The 25,010-nt window shown below is 37.8% G+C and overlaps 1 protein-coding gene across 2 annotated transcripts; it reads right to left on the bottom strand.

Moving 5' to 3' along the window:
• Window positions 1-12,094: 12,094 nt before the first annotated feature.
• pcdh18a (protocadherin 18a) lies at window positions 12,095-19,909 on the bottom strand. 2 transcript variants are annotated; one of them, XM_073843003.1, is made up of 4 exons: window positions 16,979-19,909; window positions 16,644-16,732; window positions 15,622-15,791; window positions 12,095-13,375 (listed from the first exon to the last, which is right to left on the bottom strand). In XM_073843003.1, exons 1-4 carry the CDS (start codon window positions 19,466-19,468, stop codon window positions 12,717-12,719), a joined length of 3,408 nt encoding a protein of 1,135 aa, XP_073699104.1. In that variant the 5' UTR covers window positions 19,469-19,909; the 3' UTR covers window positions 12,095-12,716. The 2 variants fall into 2 exon arrangements, with proteins under 2 accessions (XP_073699104.1, XP_073699105.1); XM_073843004.1 differs by having other exon boundaries at window positions 16,644-16,699.
• Window positions 19,910-25,010: the final 5,101 nt, after the last annotated feature.

Here is a 25,010-nt window from a genome sequence, read left to right as displayed (position 1 = left end):
CTACCTATCTATACGCACACACACACACACACACACACACACACACACACACACACACACACACACACACTAGAATTCATATACTTATGCAAGCATTAAGCAAATAAATCGGTTTTGATTTCATGCCAACTTTAAAAGTATTAGAGACTATTTAATGGTTTTTCAGCAGTTTAATTACCAATGTATTATAATATATATATATATATATATATATATATATATATACACACACACACACACACACACACACACACACAGCCGCTCAAAAGTATGGGATCGGTAAGCCTTGTACTGTTTTTTAAAGAAGTCTCTTATGCTTATGCAAGACTGCATTTATTTGATCAAAAATACGGAAAAAAATACTGCAAAATGTTATTACCATATAAAATAATGTTTTTTATTTGAATATACTTTACAATATAATTTATTGCTATGATGTTTTTCATTAGCTGTTACTCCGTTCTTAAGTGTCACATGATCCTTCAGAAATAATTTTAATATGCTGCTTTATTATTAGAATGATCAATGTTGGAAACAGTTGTGCTGCCAAATATTTTTTGGAACCTGTGATTCTTTTTTTTTTTTTTTTTTTTAGGATTCTTTGATGAATAAGTTAAAAAGAACAGCATTTATTCGAAATATATATATATATATATATATATATATATATATTTTTTTTTTAACAATGTAAATCTATGCCATCATTTTTTATTAATTTAACACATCCTTGGTGAATAAAAATATTAATTTCTTTCAAAAAAAGAAAGAATAAAAATGTACTGACCCCAAAATATTGAACAGCGTGTATTGTTAAGATTTCTGTTTTTAAAAAAATAGTGTTCTTTTTAACTTTTTATTCATCAAAGGTTCCAAAAAAATATTAAGCAACATAACTCTTTGCAGCACAGATAATAAATCAGTATTAGAATGATTTCTGAAAAATTGTGACACTGAACACTGGAGTAATGATGCTGAAAAATTTAGCTTTGATCACAGAAATATATATTTTTTTAAAATGTATTTAAACACAGTGGCTAAAAATATTTTATAGTCAACTATATTAAATTACAACACATAAAACATGACAACTGTTACCTCAACCTGATACATGAAAAGCCTTCCAAATACAACCTATATTGCACTGCTTAACATTTGTTGTTGTTGTTGTTGTTTTTTTGACATATTGCAACCTAGACTGAGACAGCATGAGACTTCAAGTATCCACACATTTATTTCTGTGCTAAAAAAGGCAACGAAAAAGTAATAATTTATAGATATATGTTCCTTTAACCTTTAGATTCTCTGTTGAAATAAGAAAGAAAAAGAAAGAAAAGAACAGAACACTCTGCTGAGTAAAAATTAATCAGAGAAAGATGTCTACTTTAATAACAAATTGGTACAAAAAGAGAAAAAAATCTAACATATATATATATATATATATATATATATATATATAATACGAGTCTATTTCAGCTCTACAAGCAGACACAAAACACAAACCCTTTTTCTCAAAGACACAGAGGGAGCTGAGAGACAGTTTTGCATACGAGAGAAGAGCCACAGCTCCCATGTGGCATTGACAGAGCGCCATCTGCTGGTGACAGCAAACAAGCCATGATTTCCTGTCAGTAACAGACACTGCCAGTGGTTGATAATTAAAAATTGGTGAAAATATTACAATGGTTTATGAATTTATACTAAAATATGTATTAAATTTTATTTATCCAAGCAACTTTTTCTGTTTTTCCAGTACTGATTTAGAAAATATAAATGATATATTAAAATTTATTATATCTATTATAGCAGTATGATGCATTAACAGGACCATCAACGAAACACCGTATTAAGGTCTTACGGCCGTGGCCCTGAGTGACCCAAATGTGCTGACAGGAGAATGAATTCATATTCAAAACACCAGCCTCCACCCTTGCTGAGTCTCATTCACTAAAATTAATTACTTACCAGTATGTTCTCACTTGTGTGCACACTCGTATAAATGTCTTCTTACCTTCGTTTTTAATGTTTGATGAATATGGATTATTTTGAATGAGGGGGTACGTGCTCGCCGTTATTAATTAGCAAAACGTGGGCGTCACAAACATAGATATATATACATAGATACCGCATTGGACCGCTCCATATATATATATATATATGGTCACAAAGGCCTGGAACACCTAATGATTTTGTTTGGAACTGCCAGGGAGTTGAATATAACTCTAGTGGGAGTTAACTGGGTAAACGTTAGTTATTGTTACTCTGTCGTTTTCTAAAATTAGGACGTGTAGATAATAACTGCTGGTTGTAACGCTTCACACAACCATACCGATTAGCATAGGCGGAGCAAGGGGTGGGGCCATAGAATCAGCCGTCTAAGCTGATTGGCTCTGTATACGAGTCCTGGAAAATGATTGGTTAAGGGCAGACAATGCAGGCAAAAACGTTGTTTTTTCATGCACCTGTCAAGTTTGAGATTTTGGGTTTTTTGGTTTTTCATACAGTGTTTTTTTTTTTTTTTTTCTTTTTTTTTTTGACTAGTGGAAAGAAAACATCCAAAAACACTGTTAAGTGCTTCTTTTTTTTAGCACTTTATCTATTTGTGTCAACAGATTTCAATTACAATGCATATTTGTAAAGGCTGTTTTCTCAAAATGAGTTTTTTCTTCTACGCTGAGCCATAAATCTCCACTTCAGTAGCACTTACACACACCCAACTTTACATTTTTATTCCTGTCTATATCCTGAAGGTTTTTACAGAGGGATTTGTTCATATATAATTTGCTTGATTTTATGCAACATTTTATTCCCCCAAAAACGGTAAAAAAAAAAAAAAAATAGTGTTTCCTGTCTGTTCAAAGTTTTTGTCGTGACGAAATGAGATAACCAAAATTCCCTCTGTAAAAAACGTTTGACTCTAATATGTCAAATTTTTTTGAAACTGACTTCATCCAGTGTTTAGATTTTTGTTCTAGAAATGAATGCAAATTAGCACATATTTTATTACATAATGCCCACTTTACATATTTAAACCTAACATTTTAGAAAACTTGTAAAACAAAAAATGTTTGCAATTATCAAAGTAATCAATCAACTGGGTAAATAAGGTGATAACTATTAGGCTTTTTTTTACACTATTCGCCTGCAGTGAATAGGGTAAAATGATAAATATATACACAATTGGACAAGATAGACAAAATATTTATGCACAAAATAATCTATATGTGACCCTGGACCACAAAACCAGTCTTAAGTAGTACGGATATAGCAATAGCCAAAAATACATTGTATTGGTCAAAATGATCGATTTTTCTTTTATGCCAAAAATCTTTAGGATGTTAAGTAAAGTTCATGTTCCATGAAGATATTTTATAAATTTCCTACCGTAAATATAGCAGTACTTACTTTTTGATTAGTAATATGCATTGCTACGAACTTCATCTGGACAACTTTAAAGGTAATTTTCAAAATGTTTAGATTTTTTTACACTCTCAGATTCCAGATTTTCAAATTGTCTCGGGCCAAATATTATCCTATCCTAACAAACCATACATCATTGGAAAGCTTATTTATCCAACTTGTATAAATCACAACTTGTATAAATCATACTGATTAAAAAGATTTGTCCCCTTTTTTTACTGTCTAGAAAAGAAATAAGAAGGACAACTGGCCTTCCTTCAGTGAAATCCAATTACGAATCAAAGCATCGAGGCACATGTTAAATCCAGGTGTAAACAGCAATCTATTTTGGCTGACACCAAGACAGATGTTAATACCAGGTGTAAACAGGGCCTCTGTTGGCCTCTCACTGTCCCTGTTTTTGCTTCCATCCTCTCACTATCCCTGTCTGGCTCTGTTCTCACACCATCTCTAGGGAGGCCATGTATGTGTGGAGTGTTTTGATATGGGAACTCATTTTCCTAGTTCCAGTCAGCACAGGGAGACATATATCCTCCCTAATATGTACTGTGTGTTATCCTCCACGGGGCCCCCCGTAGGCCTCCACGGTAATTTCCATAGCGAATTCATCAAACATGACAGAGAAAAGAAAAGGATAAAGTCAATTCATTAGCCAGATATGATGACAAATACCTCTTCGGTGAAAGAGAGGGAAATTCTCATTAAAAGCTCAGGTGTGTGTGACTGAACCGAATAAGTCTAGAGAGATGTGTACCGTTCTGCAAATGTAACAGCGTTTTTGCAGATTGTGGTTACTCATAGTCATAACTGTGTACACTGCTAAATTTTCAGCAGCTGGTTTTCAGAAATCATTCTAATATGCGGATTTGGTGCTCAGTTATTATTATAATTTTTTATTGGTGTTCAATTATTAATAATGGTAATGGTAGGAAACTGAATTTGGGGGGGGGGGGGGGGGGGGTAAAAAATACACTAACTTATAAATTATAACTGCTAGAATAGCACCAAATATATAATAAAATTTATGAACTGCACAGTTTGGAAAATATACGTGCATCACACCAACATAATCAAACCAAATTGAAGTCAATCCTGACCGGAGTCCAGATTTTATGACGCATCGCATCATTTAGTGAAAAATCAAATCTGAATTGAATTGTTGTCAAAGCAAATCATTTGCATCCTTTTGGATCATGAACACTTTTTCAGTGCATGAGTACAACGACATCTGACTGTAAACGACAGAAAAGCACAAATGCTTACCGTTTCTGAAGTTTATGAAATTATAGTGCACGTAAAAATTCCATTACACACTCCATTATGCAAATAGTGCTTCAGTAAATATGATTCGGTAATGTGGCGTTAATCTCTTTTATGCATGCCCACGAAGCACATTACCAAACATTAATAGCACCAATTCAAGATTCACAACATGTGACCTCTCTCGCTCTTTTTCTGTCACTGTTTTTTTCCTCCTCCTCTCTCTCTGTCTTTCTCACTGAATTGTTGAATTGTCTCAGGTTATGAATACTGATTCTTGCAGAGAGGTCACGGTTTTTCATAGACCAATGTAATTTTATCTAGCAACAATTCTACCTGCAGTAATGTGCATGAATAATGCATATGCTACCTGTGTAAGACAGTTGTAGGGCCACATTAATGTGTGCTGGTTAATGGCTGCTTGTGGCATTTACAGAGATGGAGACACTCTGTTATTAATTAATTTTTTTTTTTTTTTTTGATATTTTGAAGAATAGTGGATAGTACATGATACATAAGTACATAAGTACAAGAAGGTATGTTCTGTAATTCATATTATAGATATATGATATTCTGTTCTATAATATCAATTTTATAATTTGAACAGTTACAGATAATAGACATACATTTTTCAGTAGAGGGCTTGCACTATACGTCACGGTTTGGTTAGTTACCCGGGTGCATGGCCATATTGGCGATACTTGGATGTAAACAACAGTATGGATTGCACAGTAAATGTACTACTGAATATGCTGTTCTGCTAATTTATATTGTCTAAATCGCGAAAAAAAAACTTGTGAAGCTGCTAAATCACATAGAGAAGGACTTAGTAAGCAGTAAAAGGCAGCGATATTTTGACAAATTAAAGTTAATATAGGCATATTAGCCTAATTATTTCACCTACCTGTCTGGAAATTATCAGAACAAACATGAATGTTGTCAAGATTCTTGCCCTGGAAATCCTGGTTCAGTTTAGCCAACCACAAATTCCTTTTGTTCTTCAGACATTTTCTTTTTTTCTTTTTTTTTTTCTTTGCACTCTTCTCTTTCTCCAACTTTTGGCAGTCTATTGTACTCCAAATGTGTTTCCCAGTCGGATGATTAATACAGCTGAAAACATCATAATAACTGACCATTTTTAGCACTAATAATCAGCAAAATTTGCGAGTTTTGTTCAGTCCAGCGGCATTGTTTATGTTCTATGCCACCAATATGGTCGATTGATGACATGTCATGAAAACACTCTATAGCCTAAAAATAAAATAGCTGTAAATAACATATGGTCGCCTAATGAAGAGTTTGCCACTCATGATCAATAACAAATGCAGTTGTGACCCTAGCAATAGCCAAAAATAGGTCAAAATGATCAATTTTATAATTTTATGAAGATATTTTGTAAATTTACGTTCGTTAATATATCAAAACTTAATTTTTGATTAGTAATATGCATTGCTAAGAACTTCATTTGGACAACTTTAAAGTAGGGCTGTCAAATGATTAAAATTTTTAATCAGATTAATCAGACTTTTCAGTGGATTAATCATGATTAATCACTATTTGCAACACCTGAATCCTAACCATTTTTTTTTCTAAAATGCATACCAAAATATAAATAACAGGATACATAATTTTCACATTTTCATATTATGCCAGGGCCCGCATCGGGCCTGTTTTAGGCTACTCCTTATTTTTTATATTTTAGACATCCATCAATAATGTAGCGCTGGTGGAAACAACACAAGACTTTCGCTTTTACTTTCGATAACGGCTCGGATGGCGCAACTGGAAGAGATCCGCGTTCAATCGCACGCAGTAGGCTAAAACTTAACACAAAATACTGGCAAAAATAAATAATAAATGTGTCGGGGAAAGAGTAAGGACATATCTGAATTATTTATTAATAAAGTGTATTCAATGTGAGTCAATGTGAGTCAATGTCGCAAAGATCCTGCAATCTCATTTTTGGACGCGCCTTGAGAGAGAAATGTATCGTTAAGGATTACATATTAAACAAGTTTTTGTTTTCGATTTGTTTTATTTCGTTAAGTAATAATTTAAAACTTTCTATAGATATGTTTATCATGTCTGTGAGGCATGCATTTAGCTTTATTTTTGTAAAGCACTCCTGTTCAAGAACAAGACGACAGAAAGCGCATCATTTTTGTTTTCTTTATTTTATAAAAACACTGCAACGTTTTTTGGTGTATTACTTTTTCCTTTGTGAGCAAAAATGACGGATAATTTGAAATTGCTTCCACTGAAAAAATGCAAATGATTGAGTTGGTGCCTCGATGACCTGCAAAGCGGCTTTATGTATCTTCCACTCTCCACTCTGTCACTGTGTCAGTCACCGCTCTTTCGAGAATGAATGTAATTGTGCGATGTACAGATGTAATTCCCAAAACATAAGAAAAACGAAATTTTCATACAAATTCTGAATGGATTATGGCATGGAAAGTGCAAAGCGCGCTCCCTTTATTATCACTAAAAGCGTCACAAATCTAAGTTCATAGAGATCTCACAACGTTCCGTTATAATCAATAAAGCTTTCTAAACTACACAATGAATATTTTATTTACATCGCGTCTACACTTAGTCAGGAGATGAACAACGCTGGATTGTTTGTCAGATCTTCAATTGCTTTGCTTTCGTTTGAGGGTAGGCTATATAGCACCGTCTACCCCAGTAGAACCGGGCCTAAGCTTGGCTAACCACTCCAGTTGCAGAGGGGCTGTCGCCCAGGCTTGTACTTGTTAACTGTACCATCATCATTCTTTTTATATTTGAATCCGTCCATAGGCTCACCTTGCTCCATCTGGCCTCTAGCTCCCCAATCCTGACAAATAATTCGTCACACTGCGCATGCGTGAAATGCGTTAAAAAATTTGACGTAATTAACAACAACAAAATAATTAACGCCGTTAACGCGTTATTTTCGACAGCCCTACTTTAAAGGCAATTTTCTCAATATTTAGATTTTTTGCAACCTTAGATTCCAGATGTTCATATAGTTGTATATCTGACAAATATTGTCATATCCTAACAAACCATACACCAAAGCTTATTTATTCAGATTTGAGATTATGTAAAAATTTCAGTTTGAAAGAATTGATAGTTATGACTGGTTTTGTGTCCAGGGTCACAATTTTACTCATCAAAATTGCACAGACAACTTAGACTGAAAATGCTATCTTTTATGTCTGTCTTGAACAACCGTGCGAGGTTGGTTGGGCACACTGTAAAAAATTACAGTAAATTTAATGGTAAAAAAAATGTAAAAATGCTACGGTAAAAACCTGTGAAATGGTTAACGGTAAGTTCCCCTTCTATGTACAGTGAAAAACTGTGTTGGACATTGCATTTAATTTTACGGTAATATACCGTTTTTGGAAGTGAAAAAGAACGTAAAATAATATGCCCAGTGAATAACCGTAAATTGACATTCCCAGAATTCCCTTCATTTTTTTATTTGATGTTTTTTTTTTTTTTTTTTGTTGAAATAACTTCATCTTAATTTTTTTCTTGGCAGTTTTGTACATTAAGGTTGTATGTTACATCTAATGTTGTTAAATTAATGTTTTTTTGCATTATTTCAGTTTTATGTGTGTTACCATGATGATGTTTAGGGTTTGTGTGAATGACACTGTGCACCTTCTATATATGTTATTATTTAAAACCTCCGTGCGATGAACTTTGGTTCATCATGTGATGTTGTCATTACCACCTGCTTTTGGTGGTTATCATTGTATTACAAAGGTACAAAACAGATTTCAGTGCTTCAAAAAGTTGGTACATTACCATTATATGAGTTACGGTTTTTAGTATGAAATAACGGTATTTACCTGTAAATTTAAGTAAAAACCTTAAAATGTAAAATATTGCTACCGTATTATTTACGGTAAAATTCTGGCAACCACAGCTGCCAGTTTTTTACCTACCTTTAAAGTTGTACAAATTAAGTTCTTAGCAATGCATATTACTAATCAAAAATTAAGTTTTGATATATCTGCAGTAGGAAATTTACAAAATATCTTAATAGAACATGATCTTTACTTAATATCCTAATGATTTTGGCATAATAGAAAAATCTATAATTTTGGCCCATGCAATGTATTTTTGGCTATTACTACAAATATACCTGTGCTACTTAAGACTATTTTAATTTTAGTTTAAATAAATAAAATTGAAACCTAAAATAAAGTTTCCTTGCATTATTGTGTCAGTTTGAATATGGATACTGCACTGGTGTCTACTGTTGCATTGATATATGTGACCCTGGACCACAAAGCCAGTCATAAGGTCATTTTCCAAAATTGAGATACAAGCTGGATAAATAAGCTTTCCATTGATGTATGGTTTGTTAGGATAGGACAATTTTTGGCCGAGATACAACTATTTGAGAATCTGAAATCTGAGGGTGCAATAAATAAATATTAAGAAAATCGTCTTTAAAGTCTTGCAAATTAAGTTCTTAGTTCATATTACTAATAAAAAAAAAATAAGTTTTGATATATTTACGGACGTAGGAAATTTACAAAATATCTTCATGGAACATAATCTTCACTTGATGTTTGGCGTAATAGAAAAATCAATAATTTTGACTCATGCTATGTATTTTTGGCGATTGCTACAAATATACCGGTGCTACTTAAGACAAATAATATGTTTCAAATAATACTTTCTTAGTTACAGAAATGTTGTGTAACATTACAAAAAAGTTATTTTCAGAAGAACATCTAAAGAACATCACGCATCACCATTTCCTCACGTCTTCCGCACTGTGTGAATATGAGAAACCAAAGGGTGTTAACAAAACACAGATACCCACATTCATAAACACAAATAAACACTCACACCCTATAACTTTGTATTCTTGAAGTGTTAATTATTAAGAACATGACATGACTACAGAATTTACTTGTTGATTTAATTAAGCAATGGTGTGAAAGTATTGGCTGTAGTTTATGGCAGCTGCCTGGACATCTTTCCAGAGACAAAATCATTCACATTGACTGAATACACAATAACTTCATCTTCTGTGTGATGAGACTGCAAAGAAATCACAAAGGTAAGAAGTTAATAATAAATAAAGATTATATTTTCCTTTTGCTCTATAGTGTTTGAATTTCAAGACCTGGCTGTTGCCTTTGATAAAGTGAACTGCAGTAAGCAAACCACTGGACCCGAGGTGCTTCATGGTTCAGTGTTGGGACCACTTATTTCTCAATATATGCAATGCATGTTAAGCATTAAGATTACATTTTAAAATAACAAGAGATTTTAGTATTTTTAGTTTTAATATATGGTCGAGGTCAAAAGTTTACATCCTCCTTTCAGAGTGTGCAAAATGTTAATTATTTGACCAAAATAAGAGGGATCAGCGATTGTTTATTTAGTACTGACCTAAAAAGTTATTTCAAAAAAAGATGTTTACATACAGTCCACAAGAGAAAATATTCTTCTGTAGCCTCTGAAGGGCAGTACAAAATGAAAAAAAAATTTTTTAGGCAAAATAAGAAAAATGCACACATCTCTATTCTGCTCAAATATTTTCAACCCCTGGCTCTTAATGCATCAATTTTCCTTCTGGAGCATCAGTGACTCTTTGGTCCTTCTGTAATAGTTGCATATGTGTCCCTCAGTTGTCCTTAGTGTAAAAAGATGAATCTCAAAATCATACAGTCATTGTTGGAAAGGGTTCAAATACACAAAAATGCTGGAAAACCAAATAATTAGTGGGACCTGAAGGATTTTTCTGAAGAACAGTATGCAGTTTAACTGTTCAGGACAATCAAGGGACAACTATCACTAAACAAAAAAATAAAATAAAATAATTCAGGTAAGAATCAAGGAGATGTAAACTTTTGAACGAGGTCATGTTTATAAACTCAACTATTATTTTCTCTTGTGTACTATATGTAGGCCTAAACATGTGAAATATCTTATTCAGGTATAAATAACATTTTGCAGATTCTCAACTGTATTTTCAACAGCCATTACTCCAGTCTTCAGTGTCCCCTAATCTTTATGAAATCCAGTCCAGTCCAGTTCTGTCATCAGCCTTAGCAGAGAGTTACTCAGCAGGAAAACAGGAACCTCACACCACAGGTGACGCTCAGCAGAGAGGAAGTGAATTAAACTGACCCTGAGGTGAATTACCACCCTCGCTGCACACAGGAACCCAACTTAGCCTAAATGAATAGGGTGGTGCTCACAGGTTGCAGTATCCTTTCCTGATGATTAGTTATCGGCGGTGTTGCAGACACTTTTATGCAAAGCAATTTACTAATTGTAGGGAGCATGTTGAGGTTAACTACCCTGCACTTACAATCATCACGTTTAAAGTGTGGTTTATGGTCAAAGGTACGAGGAAGAAGAACCCAGGTTCAAGGTTGTATAGTCAAAGCTGTATCCACCATCTGATATTTCTGTATTCAAAGTCCAACCGTTTACATCATACAGTTACACTAACATGCATACTGAAAGATGTGATTGTGTGAGAATAGAGCTTGCTCGCCACTTGCTGCAACGAATAATAAAGTAAAATCAATGTTGAGCGAGTGTGTGTGTGGATAATGGCCGCTCTATGCTGCGGTCAGGCCAACGTAGATGATTCCACACTGCATCACATCGACTGGCTGCACTCCAGATTACTAATCCTGAACAGCTGCCTGCTGTTAAATTATACACACCGACAGGTGTTAACCACACATACACACAAAACACGAGAATACACATATAAACATGCATACATAGACCCACACACATGCGTACGTTAGGATATATTGAACGTTGTATGAAAGATTCAGGGGCCTGTGTCATATTATACGTGTGTATGAAGTAACCAGACACCACTGATAACAGCATTTAGAGGGCAGGCGTGTTTTATGTAAAGCCATAATCTTTCTACAAGCTAATTACTCAGGGTTATAGCTAATTACTAGGAGTTATGGCTGGGTAACCAGGGCAGAATTACACCCTTTCTGGGTTTGCAAAGACAACAAAATGAGGCTTGATTCATCAGGCATATAATCAGAATGTTATTTCTAGATCAAACGTCTTCTTTAATAAAGTCGCTAATCAGATTTTTATGGACAAAAAGGATTTGATTAGCACTCCTTCTGATGGACATGCCATGAATCTTTTTTTTTTTTTTTTTGTGGCTGCAATACCTGCTCTGCTCAAAAGGGGGAGCTCTTAGTGAAAGCAGCCGAGGCGGAGATCCATGAGAAGCGTGTTTGTTAGAAGAATCACTGGTTAGATTCTGCAGGGACTTGATCGATTCTGTCTGGTTCATTTTCAACAAGTTCCATAATGAAAGCTTACGAATGTGGATTTGCCAAAGGGTAAACATAATTACAACTAAGACTAATAGATTTGCTGAATAAATAATAAATGAAAACAGACAGTGAGAAAGCTATTTCCAAATGTATGTTTTTAATGCAACATTATTGTAAAATTGTAACAGAAAGGTCTGCTGACAAAGAGAGAAATCCTTACAGGTCCCAAGAAATTTTTCACAGTCACTCATGGATAAAGAGTACCATTCTGGTGAGATTATTTCGGAGTTCACAATAATGATAACAGAGAACTGGACCACCAACAATAGTTTGTATACACTGTGAAATCTGTATCGTTTAAAACATCCTTACGCACACTCACACACGCTCAAGCACACATTAAACATTTTCAAGTATACAAACAAATCTTGGTTTAATTTTAGATACATGCAGTGAAATACTGTATAAAAATAGACATTTGTATTGCTTTCTGTACAAACACATATATACACATATATAAATATGAAGTAAAAAAACATAAAAGGTGTTTACAATCACATTGTGTTCACTTTTGTACAAAAAGACCAAAAAGTCATACCAAGTAAACAATATTAACCCAAATGCTTCCACATGCGACTCAATCAAGGCTACAGCGCTGAACTCTCTCCCTTTCTCCTCCTTTAAATGATTAGTTTGCTCTACGAAAATAGAGCGAACGAAAAGAAAGAGATAGGGAAATGTTCTTTATCAGATTGTTGTTTAGCTCTGGCGTACGTCCTGAAGCAATTTGTTAATTTCGGCAACCAGTTCGCTAGCGTCGACAACTTCGTGTCTCGTGTCGTTGCGTTTTCCCTGGCGCTGGCTGAGCACACTCTCTAAGTCGTCCTCTTCGTAGTTCTCTGGGATCTCCTCCATCGCCGGCAGCCATTTTAAATGTGCCTGCGATGCCGCGTGATTGGTCGAGCTGTGTCCGCTCGTCACGGCACCACCGGGATTTTGAAAGTGAGTATTGGCTGCCCATACGGCAACGCCCTGCGGGTAGGCGGAGCCTGTAGATGATGCTTTACCTGGCAAGAAGCCCTTTCTGATTTCCATGCCGATGGAGGAGGTGGGAGGGCCGGCGCATCCTTCGAGCTCATTGACTTCAGCGTAAGAAGTTGGTAGGAGACGTTGGAAGACGTTGTTCATTTCTGACAGCAGCGAACCGCCGCATTCCTCCTCGTTGTCCTTTCCAAAGGTAGAAAAGCTCTTCTTAGCTGAGTCTACTGATTGCTGGTCCTCCTCGAGGACCTGAGGCCTGCTCTCTTCTCCAGGAATGTACATGTTCACACGGTAATCCGAAGACGCCTGAGATGGCATCCAGCACTGGTCAGAGTGACCCAACACACGGCACTCCTCCGTACACAATTTCATGACCGCTAAGAGAAAAACAGAGAGACAGTTTTCACTGAGTTTTATAAGTAATGAAGAGCGAAATCAATCAAACTGGGATTGTAAACATCAGAACTGTCATTTTTAAACTTCTGGACAGACAAGAGATCAAACTGAAAGCAAATGAAGATTTTTTTGCTTAAAGGAGAAGTTCACTTCCAGAACTAAAAAATTACAGATAACAGATTACTCACCCCCTTATCATTCAAGAAGTTCATGTCTTTCTTTCTTCAATCATAAAGAAATTGTTTTTTGAGGCAAACATTTCAGTATTTTTCTCCATATAGTGGAGTTCAATGGTGCCTACGAATTTGAACTTCTAAAATGCAGTTTAAATGCAGCTTGAAAGGGCTCTAAACAATCTTAGCCAAGGAAGATTGGTTTACAATTTGTATGCTTTTTAACCTCAAATGCTCATCTTATCTAGCTTTTAGATTTTGAAGTTGGTGGAGAAAATTACATGAGAGTTTTTCGACATACCCTAACTGTATTGAACCGGAATGCACAGAGTTCAACCATACAAGAGTATACAAATTGTCAGTTTTTTTTTTTTAGAAAATAACAGATCATTTTGCTGGGTAAGACCCTTCTTCCTCGGCTGGGATCGTTTAGAGCCCTTTAAATACAATTAAACTGGATTTTGCAAGTTCAAACTCGAGAGCACCATAGAAGTCCACTATATGGACTATATTTTCCTCAAAAAACATAATTTCTTTACGACTGAAGAAGAAAGACATGAACATCTTGGATGACAAGTGGGTGAGTAAATTATCTGTAAATGTTTGTTCTGGAAGTGAACTTCTCCTTTAAGTCACTCTCAAGAGGTTCTAAAAGGTTCTAAAGTTACTAAAATGTTTTTTTCCCTAAATAGCTATAGAAATTTTTGTTAATATGCAGAACATTTTCATAATCAGAAGAACTTATAAAGAACCTTTTGAGCATTGAAAGGGCTCATTTAATGTTACTGGTTCTTCATGGAACCATGAATGCCAATAAAGAACCTTTTTTTTTTAAGGAAAACATTTCTGAAGAGATCTTTAAAATGTTTTGAAATTTTCTGTTTATCAAAAGTTAGATTTTAATATTAAATCCTACATTTCTCGTTTGCTTCTTCCAAGACCACATTATCTACTATACCCACTATCTATTTGTATTACTAGACACTTTAGGAGAAACCTCTGAGACAAATTTGATACTGTACTTAAACGAAACATAAATCTCCTGAGCTATGAAAGAGCAACCTCTGAGCAATGAAATTTTCTCTGGGCATGTGAAAAATGCCAGAAAGGAAAGTGAGGAAAACAAAGGGATGAAAGAGAATGGGAAAACGAAGAAGTATGATAAGGTTAGGAAGCTGGAGAAAGGATTTCAGAGGTGGGTGGGTGAGTTGGGGAGGGAGCTTGAGAAGCTGAGGAGATTGAGAGTTTACCATTCTTCCATTCCAGTTTCTCTTGTGGAGGCTGACATCCTTTGTTAAACTGGATTATTATTCATTACTTTGGCAACGCCGCCTTATACGAATCAGATATAACTGAATTTGAATATTAGAGACAAAGCAAGGGAATGAAAATGGAGAGAACAAACTGGAATTGGGATGGAGGAAAAGCAACTGAGCGAAAGTGACAATAAACTGCTTTGGTGAGGAAAGGGTGAAACTCTAATCGATGCACACAGGTTGCTTCTTTCTCTCTATGAAAGAGGAAGAGCAGGGCTGAAATAGCGGCCCTCTGGGGAGAGAAAAGAGAGTGTGTGCGTGCGGAAGGGGGGTTTAACTGCATTGTGAAAGCAATTACGGTGAATTTTCCTCAGTTCAGGTTTTGAAAGCATAGGGCTGTCACTCAGCGAAGAGAATGAATACAGGGAAATAACACTCCAGTCCACGCCTCCACACACGCACATGCACATACACTGTCTTAAGCTACTGATAAAAACAGATTGACACCGCAAAAGGCAGTGGTTACAAATATAACACAATTTCAGCCGAGATCCAGATGATTGAAAGTCTTTTTTTCTTAATTTTCACATGCATATTGAGTATAAAAGCACAGCACAGGTCATTTAATTCATACCCGCACCTGTTCACAACGTTATAAAAGTAAGTCACTGTAGACGAGGTGTTAAACTGCATCATAAACGCAATGTGCTCGATATAATCAAGCTGATGAATGTCATAATTCAGGGTGATAAAAAGGTGAGAAACCGCATGAGAGACCAATCGGGCTTCATTTCTCACCTGGGTGGAGACGGTGGTGTCCATCGTTGTGGAAGAGGTCTCCGAAGCCGTCGCCTAGCAACCGGTCGATGGGCGAATCGCGGCCCATCTCGCAGTCGCTGTCGCCCGCATCACTGTCGCCACGCCCACTATCTTTCAGACTGAACTTATCCATGTCCTGGAGGGCGTACCTGCACACACATTCACACAAATAGAGTTACAGTTTGATCATGATGCAAAATACAAGCTAATTAAAAACTATATACAATATTCAAGTTAAGTCAATCACTGAACTCAATTACCTACAAGAAATCTCAATTTAAAAGTAATTTGTCAGAGGAATCAAACATGTAACATTCACAGTGGAATTATATGTTTGATATATGTTTGATCAACTTAAAGTTTCTCAAAAGCATCTCTATGCATTGCAGTCTATGAACATGCATATGCAAAGCAGGCAAGCATATGCCCCACCCATCCTTTAAACTTGCAGAGACTATAATTATTTACCTTTGTATAAACAGATCTATTCAGTGATGTCTCTTTGCCAACATGCATTCTTCTAGCACAAAAATGTGTCTTAATTATTTAGATTCACATCAGCAGAGGCATGCAGGACTAAAAAAGTGCAACTATCTAAAGCTAGTATGTTTTTAATTATTCAATCATTAAATTGACATTGAAATGCATCATTGTATGGAACAATGGTTTCAACAATATGCACGGAATAAAATGACATGATCCAAGAACAAAACGCAGATGAGAGGAAAGAAAAAAAGCACAGAAAGCAAGCTATGACCTCATGTGAGGAGCAGTCCAATCAGGATCTGCGAACGTGGGTGACCACGGCAACAGGGAAGTTCTGTCCTATTCTCCCACAAACATTTTAGAATACCTATCATCCAATCCGATCGAACCAGCAGCACACAACAGGTTTGAGTATCACTACCCATCTACTCTACCATACTATTTAGACCACATCATGCCCAAATAAGGAGTTGGAGCTTGGAGCGTAGTATTTGTTTGTTTGTTTGTAAGTTTACCTGTAGCTGCGAGAGTATTTGTTCCCTCTGAAGCTGGGCCGCGGCTGATACTGACCCTGATGGAGTATTGAGAGGAGCTGTGAGACTTGCTATAGCAAAAACAGATGACATAAATAAAAATAAATACTGATGGAACACGACACTCGTTCACACACGCACACACACACGAATGAACAAATGAAAACTGTTAGTGTGAGAACAACACACAATGACGTGAATGTTATGTTGACATTGGTGAATGAAAAGATGAGTATAAACATGGACAGAGAATTCACAAGTTCTTCATGAAGATTAGCATCAATTACACTCTTTGAATATGCAAGTTTTGCTTTTACCTCCACAGGGGGCGTGGCATGTGTCAGCTCCAGGGCGAAGTTCTCAGGGATGTGATTGGAGGAAATTGTGACCAAGCTGTTCAATGACTGGCGGCTGTGTTGGCTCTGCCGGCTGCCCATGTGGGCCCGCTCAAGTCCGGGCGAGGATGTTGGTGAGCGATGGTGTGCCCGGATTGGAAGGGTCCCATTGACGGTGGGCACCAGGGTAATGTCGCCCTTATGGATCTGCCGTGAGGGTTTTTTAGGGTGCTGTTGGTAAGTAGACTCAGCCACCCTGCAGTTGTATGAGCGAGTGTCCTTCTTTTCACGTGAGCAGCGAAGGGCAAAGGCCACCATGATGAGAAGCAGAACGACGCAGATTGCCCCAAGGGAGATGATGATGACATTGGACACGTCTAGAGGGCCGTCTCCGGTTCCTCCACCTGTCAGATGAGGGTTCATGTGGTTCTCAATGTTTTCATAAAGCGAAAGTCTCAGTAGGGCTCTGGCACTGAGGGGTTGAGAACCATGGTCCTGCACTAGGATGGTCAGCTCCACGTGATCCTGTGGAACGTCCTGCATGCTGGCGTTGGTCCGAATTTCACATGTTTTAGCATCCATGGCAAAGTAACCTGCCTCGTTGCCCCCTACTACAGAACACGAAAGGTCACCGTTGGCTCCAGAATCACGGTCTATGGCACGAACTACAGTTACAACGTCACCGACCTCTGCGTATTTGGACACTGGAACATCAGCCGTTTGGTTCCACAGCTGAGGCATCATGATGACTGGTCTGTTGTCATTTTCATCCTGGACAGTCAACACAACGGTCACGTTACTACGCAGCGGGGGACTTCCAGAATCCCGGGCCTGGACTAAGAATGAGATCTGACTCACGTCTTCGCGATCAAAAGTGCGTAGCGCATAAATGTCTCCATTAGAGGGGTCAATGGTGACATAAGTGGAGATGGGGCTCCCATGGACTGTACTTTCAAGTATAGAGTAGCTCACTTGACCATTTGGGCCCAGGTCTGGATCTGAGGCTTTCACACATGACAGATAAGCTCCTGGTGAGTTGTTCTCCGCCGTGGAGATCTCATACCTGCTCTTCTCAAACTTTGGTGCATTGTCATTCTCATCCTGGACCTGCACAGTGAAGTGTTTGAGGGTAGATAGACTTGGAGATCCTTTGTCTTCAGCAATAACAGTCAAGCTGTACTCACACCTCTTCTCTCGGTCCAGAGTGACATTTGTAAGGATCATGTAGTTCTTCTCATAAGTCTTTTGTAGCCTGAAATGACCCTGGCCGTGAAGACGGCACTCCACCTCTCCATTCAACCCAGAGTCCAGGTCATCTACCCTCACCAGTGCCACAAATGTATCTACAGGAGCTGTCTCTGATATATAAGCTATCTCCTCGTTCCCAGTAGACATCAAATTGATGCTAATGTCAGGTTTGTTGTCATTCACGTCCACTACTTTTATTATGACTTTACAGTGTGCTGGCATTGAGTTGGGGCCCATGTCTTGAGCTTGAACATCTATGTCATAGGAATTTGTGCTTTCAAAGTCAACTTTCTTCATTAGTGTCAAATGACCATTATCAGAATTAATCTTAAAAGTCTCTAAGATTTTAGGCGACACGTGACTACTAAAAGAATACACAATTTTACCATTGGTCCCTTCATCTGGGTCAGTGGCATTCAGATCAATGAGCAAACTGCCTAAAGGGGAATTTTCAAGCAGGTTGATCACATAAGATGGCTTCTCAAACACAGGATTGTTGTCGTTCGAATCGGCTATGCTGATTTTAAGGAGCGTTGTTCCAAATTTTGGGGGAACGCCCCTGTCTGAGGCGGTGAGCTGGAGTTCATAGCTCGCTCGCACCTCTCTATCCAGCTCTTTAAGCACAACGAGCTCCGCGTACTTGGCGCCATCGGTTCTGGTTAGAATATCAATCATAAAGAAGTCAGACGGGGTCAGAGAGTATGTGTTCAGTGAGTTCTCTCCGACGTCTGGATCGGTGGCGCTGTCAAGGGGAATGCGCGTCCCCACAGCAGCGGTTTCGGAGATCTCTATGGGAATGACGGGGCGCGCGAACTGTGGTGCATTGTCGTTAATGTCCAAAATTTCCACTTCGATGTGGAACAGCTGTAGGTGCTCCGTGGGGAGGGTGAGAACGTCAAATTCGATAGTGCAGTTCAGATTCTTCTCGCACAGTTTTTCGCGGTCTATTTTGGTCCTGATGCTGATCTCTCCATCCTGGTCGCGCACGGAGAGAAGAGGCGCGCTACCGCGCTGCATGGCTCTAAAGCGTAACGGAATCGAGCTCGGAAGTTTGGACAAAACATCAGCGACATCTTCTCGAAGTCTGGCGATTACTGTACCCACCTTCTGTTCTTCGTAAACTTGGTATTTCAGAGTTTTAGCCGAGACGTGCTGTGCCAACGCCACGAGCACAGCAAGTTTGAGTAAAGTGGCACAGAACACTATGCCCTTGCTGGTATCCATGTTGGGTTCCGAAAGGCACAAAAAATAAACTCTCAAAATGATTGTCGCTTCCTTTGTTGAACTGTCTCAATCCTTTACATGCGTTGTTGTGGTCTCAAAAACATCTCCAAATCCGAAAGAAAAACGTCTTCACGAAAGGCTCCGACGTCAAAAACAGGTCTTGAAAAATTAGCAGAGCTCAAGAGCTCAAAACAAGCAACGACAATAAAAGCAAAAGCGCATATCCCTCTGTCACTAAGGAGAAATCTGTTGCGCGTATCAAGAGACTGGAAGCGCAACCTCCGTCTGGAGAGCCTGTGCGCGCGCGTATCAGTCTCCCGCTGTCTGAAGACACTCTTTGACTGACTAACCCAAAATAGCAAAGCCTCCTTTAGAGCCACGGCTTCAGACAAAATGCTTCTCCTAAATCAAGGGCTGCCCCTTCTCTCTGCGACTGACCATTCAACACAGAGCCACTATAGATCCCAATTAAATGAAGGGGAGAAAGGAAGTGGATAACTCCGCCCTTTAGGGTCTCTCTCCCCCCTCGCTCTCCCTCTCCTGAACGCGCTTCAACAAAGGATGAGAGAGCAGAATTTAAGAATAACACGAGCTGAACTTTCCCTCTAGATGACTGTCAATTCAACTTATTCACTCAATATTTACCACTATTTTTTGTCAAGTTTGTGCAAGATGCATTTATAATATGGCCTCATTCATGAATCTGTGTCGGGTAAGAACCATTCTGTTTAAAGATCTTTAACTCAAGTGTTTCTAAGCACTTAGCTTATGATATAAATATGTGAATATTTATAACATTCCCATACGTTTCTGATATGAAACACTTTAGAAAATTGTGTAAATTAACATAAAATACATAATGCTGTTGTAAAAATGAAAAGATTACATGCCATTTAGGGATCCCAGAAAGCATTACTCTAGAATACCATGTTTAAAAAGACAGGAACCTGCAAGATGGGTTCCTACAACAATTCCAAAAATACCAATGGAATATAAGAGATACCTTCTAAAAGCTATTGCCTAAATGTTCCCTAGAGGCTTCTGATAGTGTGGCAATCTGAAGAACCCCAAAGTGTGGTGGATTGTAACACCAAATGAACACATCACCATTAATTATTATGCACAGAGGGCAGTGTGCTGCTTTGACATATAAAGGGCTGTTGTGCTTGTGGGGTCCTGGGTTCAAGTCATGTCCCAGTCCTGTTCCACGTCTTCCACCATTTGCTTCTCCATCATCCAATATATAAGGAAATAAATAAATACAATGCAATCAAATGAAAACAGGAAATACAGAAGATCAATATTCTAAATAGATAATATTGTGTGTTTGTCTCACAATCTTGTCAAATGGCGGTCCCTAGAAGTACACTAGAAAGGAAAGTGTTACAATCCTTCTCATCTGGTCAGCTATTTCTAATTTAATATGTAGATGAAAGCTTAAGTAGCATGGGTATATTTTACAAACTTAGAGATTTTTCTTTTATGCCAAAAATCTTTAGGATATTAAGTAAAGATCATGTCCCATGAAGATATTTTGTCAATTTCCTATTGTAAATATATCGAAACTTACTTTTTGATTAGTAATATGCCTTGCTAAGAACTTCATTCAGACAACTTTAAAGGCAATTTTCTCAATATTTTCATTTATTTATTTATTTGCACTCTCAGATTCCAGATTTTCAAATAGTTGTATCTCTGCCAAATATTGTCCTATCCTAACAAATCATACATCATACATCGTTAGAAAGAATTTATTCAGCTTTCATATAATGTATAAATTCCAATTTTAAAAATGGAACCTTATGACCAGTTTTGTGATCACATATCAAATTAAACAAGAGAACCTTTTGAATCAGAAACCAGTTCTTTAACATCCATTATAAAAACAGACATGAAATCCTTCTTTCTTCTCAAAAATCGTATACATTCTTCTGATTTCATAATTGGTTAAACTGGTGTTAAAACATACCATAGATGCTTACACTGTAACATCAGTTGTAAGTCATTCATTTTGGAGAACTATAGACTAATCTTTGCATCAGCTGTCGAATATGTTTCAAAACTGTTAAGTTCCATCCTTAAATCCTTTTAGTATCACCCGCTTTCCTTTTTTGGGGTTCAAGTATTCTCACGCGCTACCGACTCCTCATCTGCCATATACATTTAAGCTTAAGCCGTGTGTCGAATCACTTGTTCTGAAGAATGAGTGAAGAACTCGCTCACGCGCACAAACAGCTCTGCTCACGTGAATAATACGGTTTTACATCGCGTGCAGGTCTTTTGGTGCGGTTCCAGCAAAATGTATTAACCTAACATCCATGTAAGCGCTTGAAAAATGTGCACAGTCTGGACCGGGTCGTCTGGACCAGGTCATTTGCATTTGCGCATGGGTCACGGTTCCTCTGTGAGAGAAAGCTTTCTCTGAGTCTAAACTATAGAGGGAAATTAGTTCAGTTTGAAAGTGTAAAAACGGGGACAATTCAATTGCTCTATCACGCTCACGGGCAAACGGATGAATAAAATACATTAAATGGCCTATTTCCTGACTCTCACTCAAATTCCCATGGTGATTTGTTAACCCGTGGAAATGTAGCCAACCATATCAAACCCACAGAAGTTGGGCTTGGATTAATAAAAAGCCCTTTGGCGACAGATTTGACACAAATGCTGCTCCTCTTTTCCCAAGTCTGGAGTTCCATGTGCTTTAACAAAACCAAAAGGGCCCATACTGAGGCACTGGGGTGTTCTAGCGACTGTTTGGGAAAGTGATTACCGGCAAATTTCGGCGTTACCAGAAGGCGCGCGTTTGACCCTGCCACTTTCTTTTGTTTAGTTTATTCTTTTCATAAGACGCCGTGTTTGCGAATCGTCTGCATTTCGCCCGGCCAATTTTAGCAGGGCGACTTTAACCAGGTTTGATACGGCCGAGCGCTCTCTTTGGCTCCGAAGCCTTAATGCAATTACCTCTGCTCTAATCACATTGCCTGAACAAAGACGTCAAAGTCTTTGCTGAATTTCGGGGGTTCTGGAATGCCCGCAGTGTTGCATGAAAAATCACACAGTCTAAAAGAAGTGCGATAAGTAAAAACAGATGCACAGGCTAATGCACTTAGACACGGTTTGGCTTAAAAAAAGAAGAAGAAAAAAATGAATCATCTGACAGAGTCTATTTAAACTCGCGAACAATGCGATAATGAAACTAATACATTTAAGTGAAAACCAACTTGCGAGACAGGTGCAACACTGGCATAAACATTTTTAGCCTTCAAAAAAGAATGTCTGTGACTGATCGCGCTCAAATGGCATAATGAACAAGTGAACGAGCAAAGAACATCTGCATTTTCGCTGCTAGTACAACTTTACGATACCATACGGGGCCACTGCGTCTCAATCTCCCTGACAGAGGCGCATCCCTCGCATGTGCCATAAAACCAGGCCACGGATTCAACTTTTGTCATTGATATTCTGTTCTTCCCCAGTCTAACAATGGCCGCAGCAGGTGGAACGCAGGCCAAATGAGGTTGGCTTCCAAACTCGCGCGCGAACTTTGCTTTTAGTGTCCCTGGAATGCGCGTGAACGAACGCGCGCTGCCGTTGTAAAGGCACGCGAGCATCTGTCGCCTCGTCTGTCTCATTATCCCTCATTCGATTAGCGCTTTCCCTTTCAAGGCGGGCTGAGTCTCGCTTTCTCAATAGACCCCCGGTCACAAAGGTCTCTGACAATGTACATTGTTATTCATACCAGGCCAAAGAGCAAACTTAGTTCTCTCCCCTCGGTTGGAAGGGACTTTTACTGCTTTATGAGTCGTTGAGCGGGATAACAAGACTCAAGAGTCTGTTTGCTCGCGTGATGCATGTAGTGCGCGTTCTTAAAAACACCATATTGAGCTTCGTGTCGCTGTGAGGGCGACAAATTTATTGCTGTTCTTTAACAGTAGCCCACTATGGTAATCCAGGCCTGCTATAAAACCACAAGTTTGTGTATGTACTGGCTAATTTGTGGAAATGATATGACAGCTGCACTCGAGGGCCACCCTCGGCTACACTGTGTTGCTAATGCTGCCAGTGAGAGTTTATGCTTACAGTGCAGAGAGAACTTAATATTATCCATTAATATTTGACTGAAATCAAAGTTTGCATATTGCATGAATCAAAAGCCTTGTGTACATATTTGAAGGAGTTTCCAAGCCAAAAATCCTTAAGGGAAATGATAAGGATTTCTGTTGAAAATCTATCATCATTTGGAATCAAACCTAAAGTATCCTAATAAGATCAAATAAGACCCTACTGTATAAAATTAAACACCTACAGGATTTTTTGTTATATACTGTGAAATCTATATCAGAACTCCATCTGTTTTAGAACAATCTACTGCTGTTACAGTTAAAGGGATAAAATGAAAAACCCAAAATGGAAATTCTATCAATAATTACTCACCTCCATGTTGTTCTAAACCCGTAAGACCTTCGTTCATCTTCAAAACACATTCAAGGCCCAGAAAGGTAGTAAGAACAAAATAGAATTAAGAATAATTAAAATAGTCCATGTGACATCAGTGGTTCAACTGTAATGTTATAAAGCTATAAGAATCATTACTGTGCGCAAAGAAAATGAAAATAACGACTTCATTCAGAGTGCCGGCTCCTGCGTCAGCGGCACCACACACATTTGTTGTGGTACTCTCATGAAGATTGACACGAAAAAGAAGAAATTGTTGAAAAAAGTCGTTGTTTTTGAGGTTTCTTGTAGCTTCATAACATCATGGTTGAACCACCCTGCTGAAAAAAAAAAACAGCTAAAACCAGCTTAGGCTGGGAGTAGGTGGTTTTAGCTGGTCTCCCAGCCTGGCCAGACTAGTCAGGCTGGTTTTAGCTGATGGAAAGTGGCCAAAACCCCTCTAAAACCAGCCTGCTGACCAGCTATGATCAGCTAAAACCAAGCTGGTTGACCAGCTAAAACCAGCCAACCAGCCTAGGCTGGTTTTGGCTGTTTTTTTCTTTTCACCAGGCCACTGATACCACATGGACTATTTCAATGACGTCCTGACTACCTTTCTGGGCATTGAATGTGTCAGTTGCATTGCTGTCTATGCAGGGTCAGAAAGCACTTGAATTTCATTAAAAATATGTTTAATAATTTATTTGGAACAACATGAGGATGAGTAACTAATGACAGAATTAAAATTTTATCCCTTTAAAGGAAATTATATCAAGAGCTAAAGAATTCATTTTAGTTTTTCCCCCTACTGCATTATATTATGAATGTTTTATACATATATAAAAAAGCACAACCTTAAAGTGCCTCATTGCTGTTACTATATAAAAAAGATAAATGGACATTTTATTCCATTAATAATCATAATAGTCCCACTGAGAACCATGTGTTCTAAAACAATTTTTCTTGTTTAATACTGTGCACTGCTAGGGAAAAAATGGTACACACCGTCACCGGGACAGATCCCTTAAAAGTACACTTTGAGGAACTAATATGTACCCTTAAGGTACTACTACATCCCTTTAGGGGTAGAGGTTCAAATGTGTAT

The sequence above is a fragment of the Garra rufa genome, chromosome 6, assembly GCF_049309525.1.
Source record: "Garra rufa chromosome 6, GarRuf1.0, whole genome shotgun sequence".
Classification (NCBI taxonomy): domain Eukaryota; kingdom Metazoa; phylum Chordata; class Actinopteri; order Cypriniformes; family Cyprinidae; genus Garra; species Garra rufa.
This window is presented reverse-complemented; position numbering and strand designations above follow the sequence as displayed.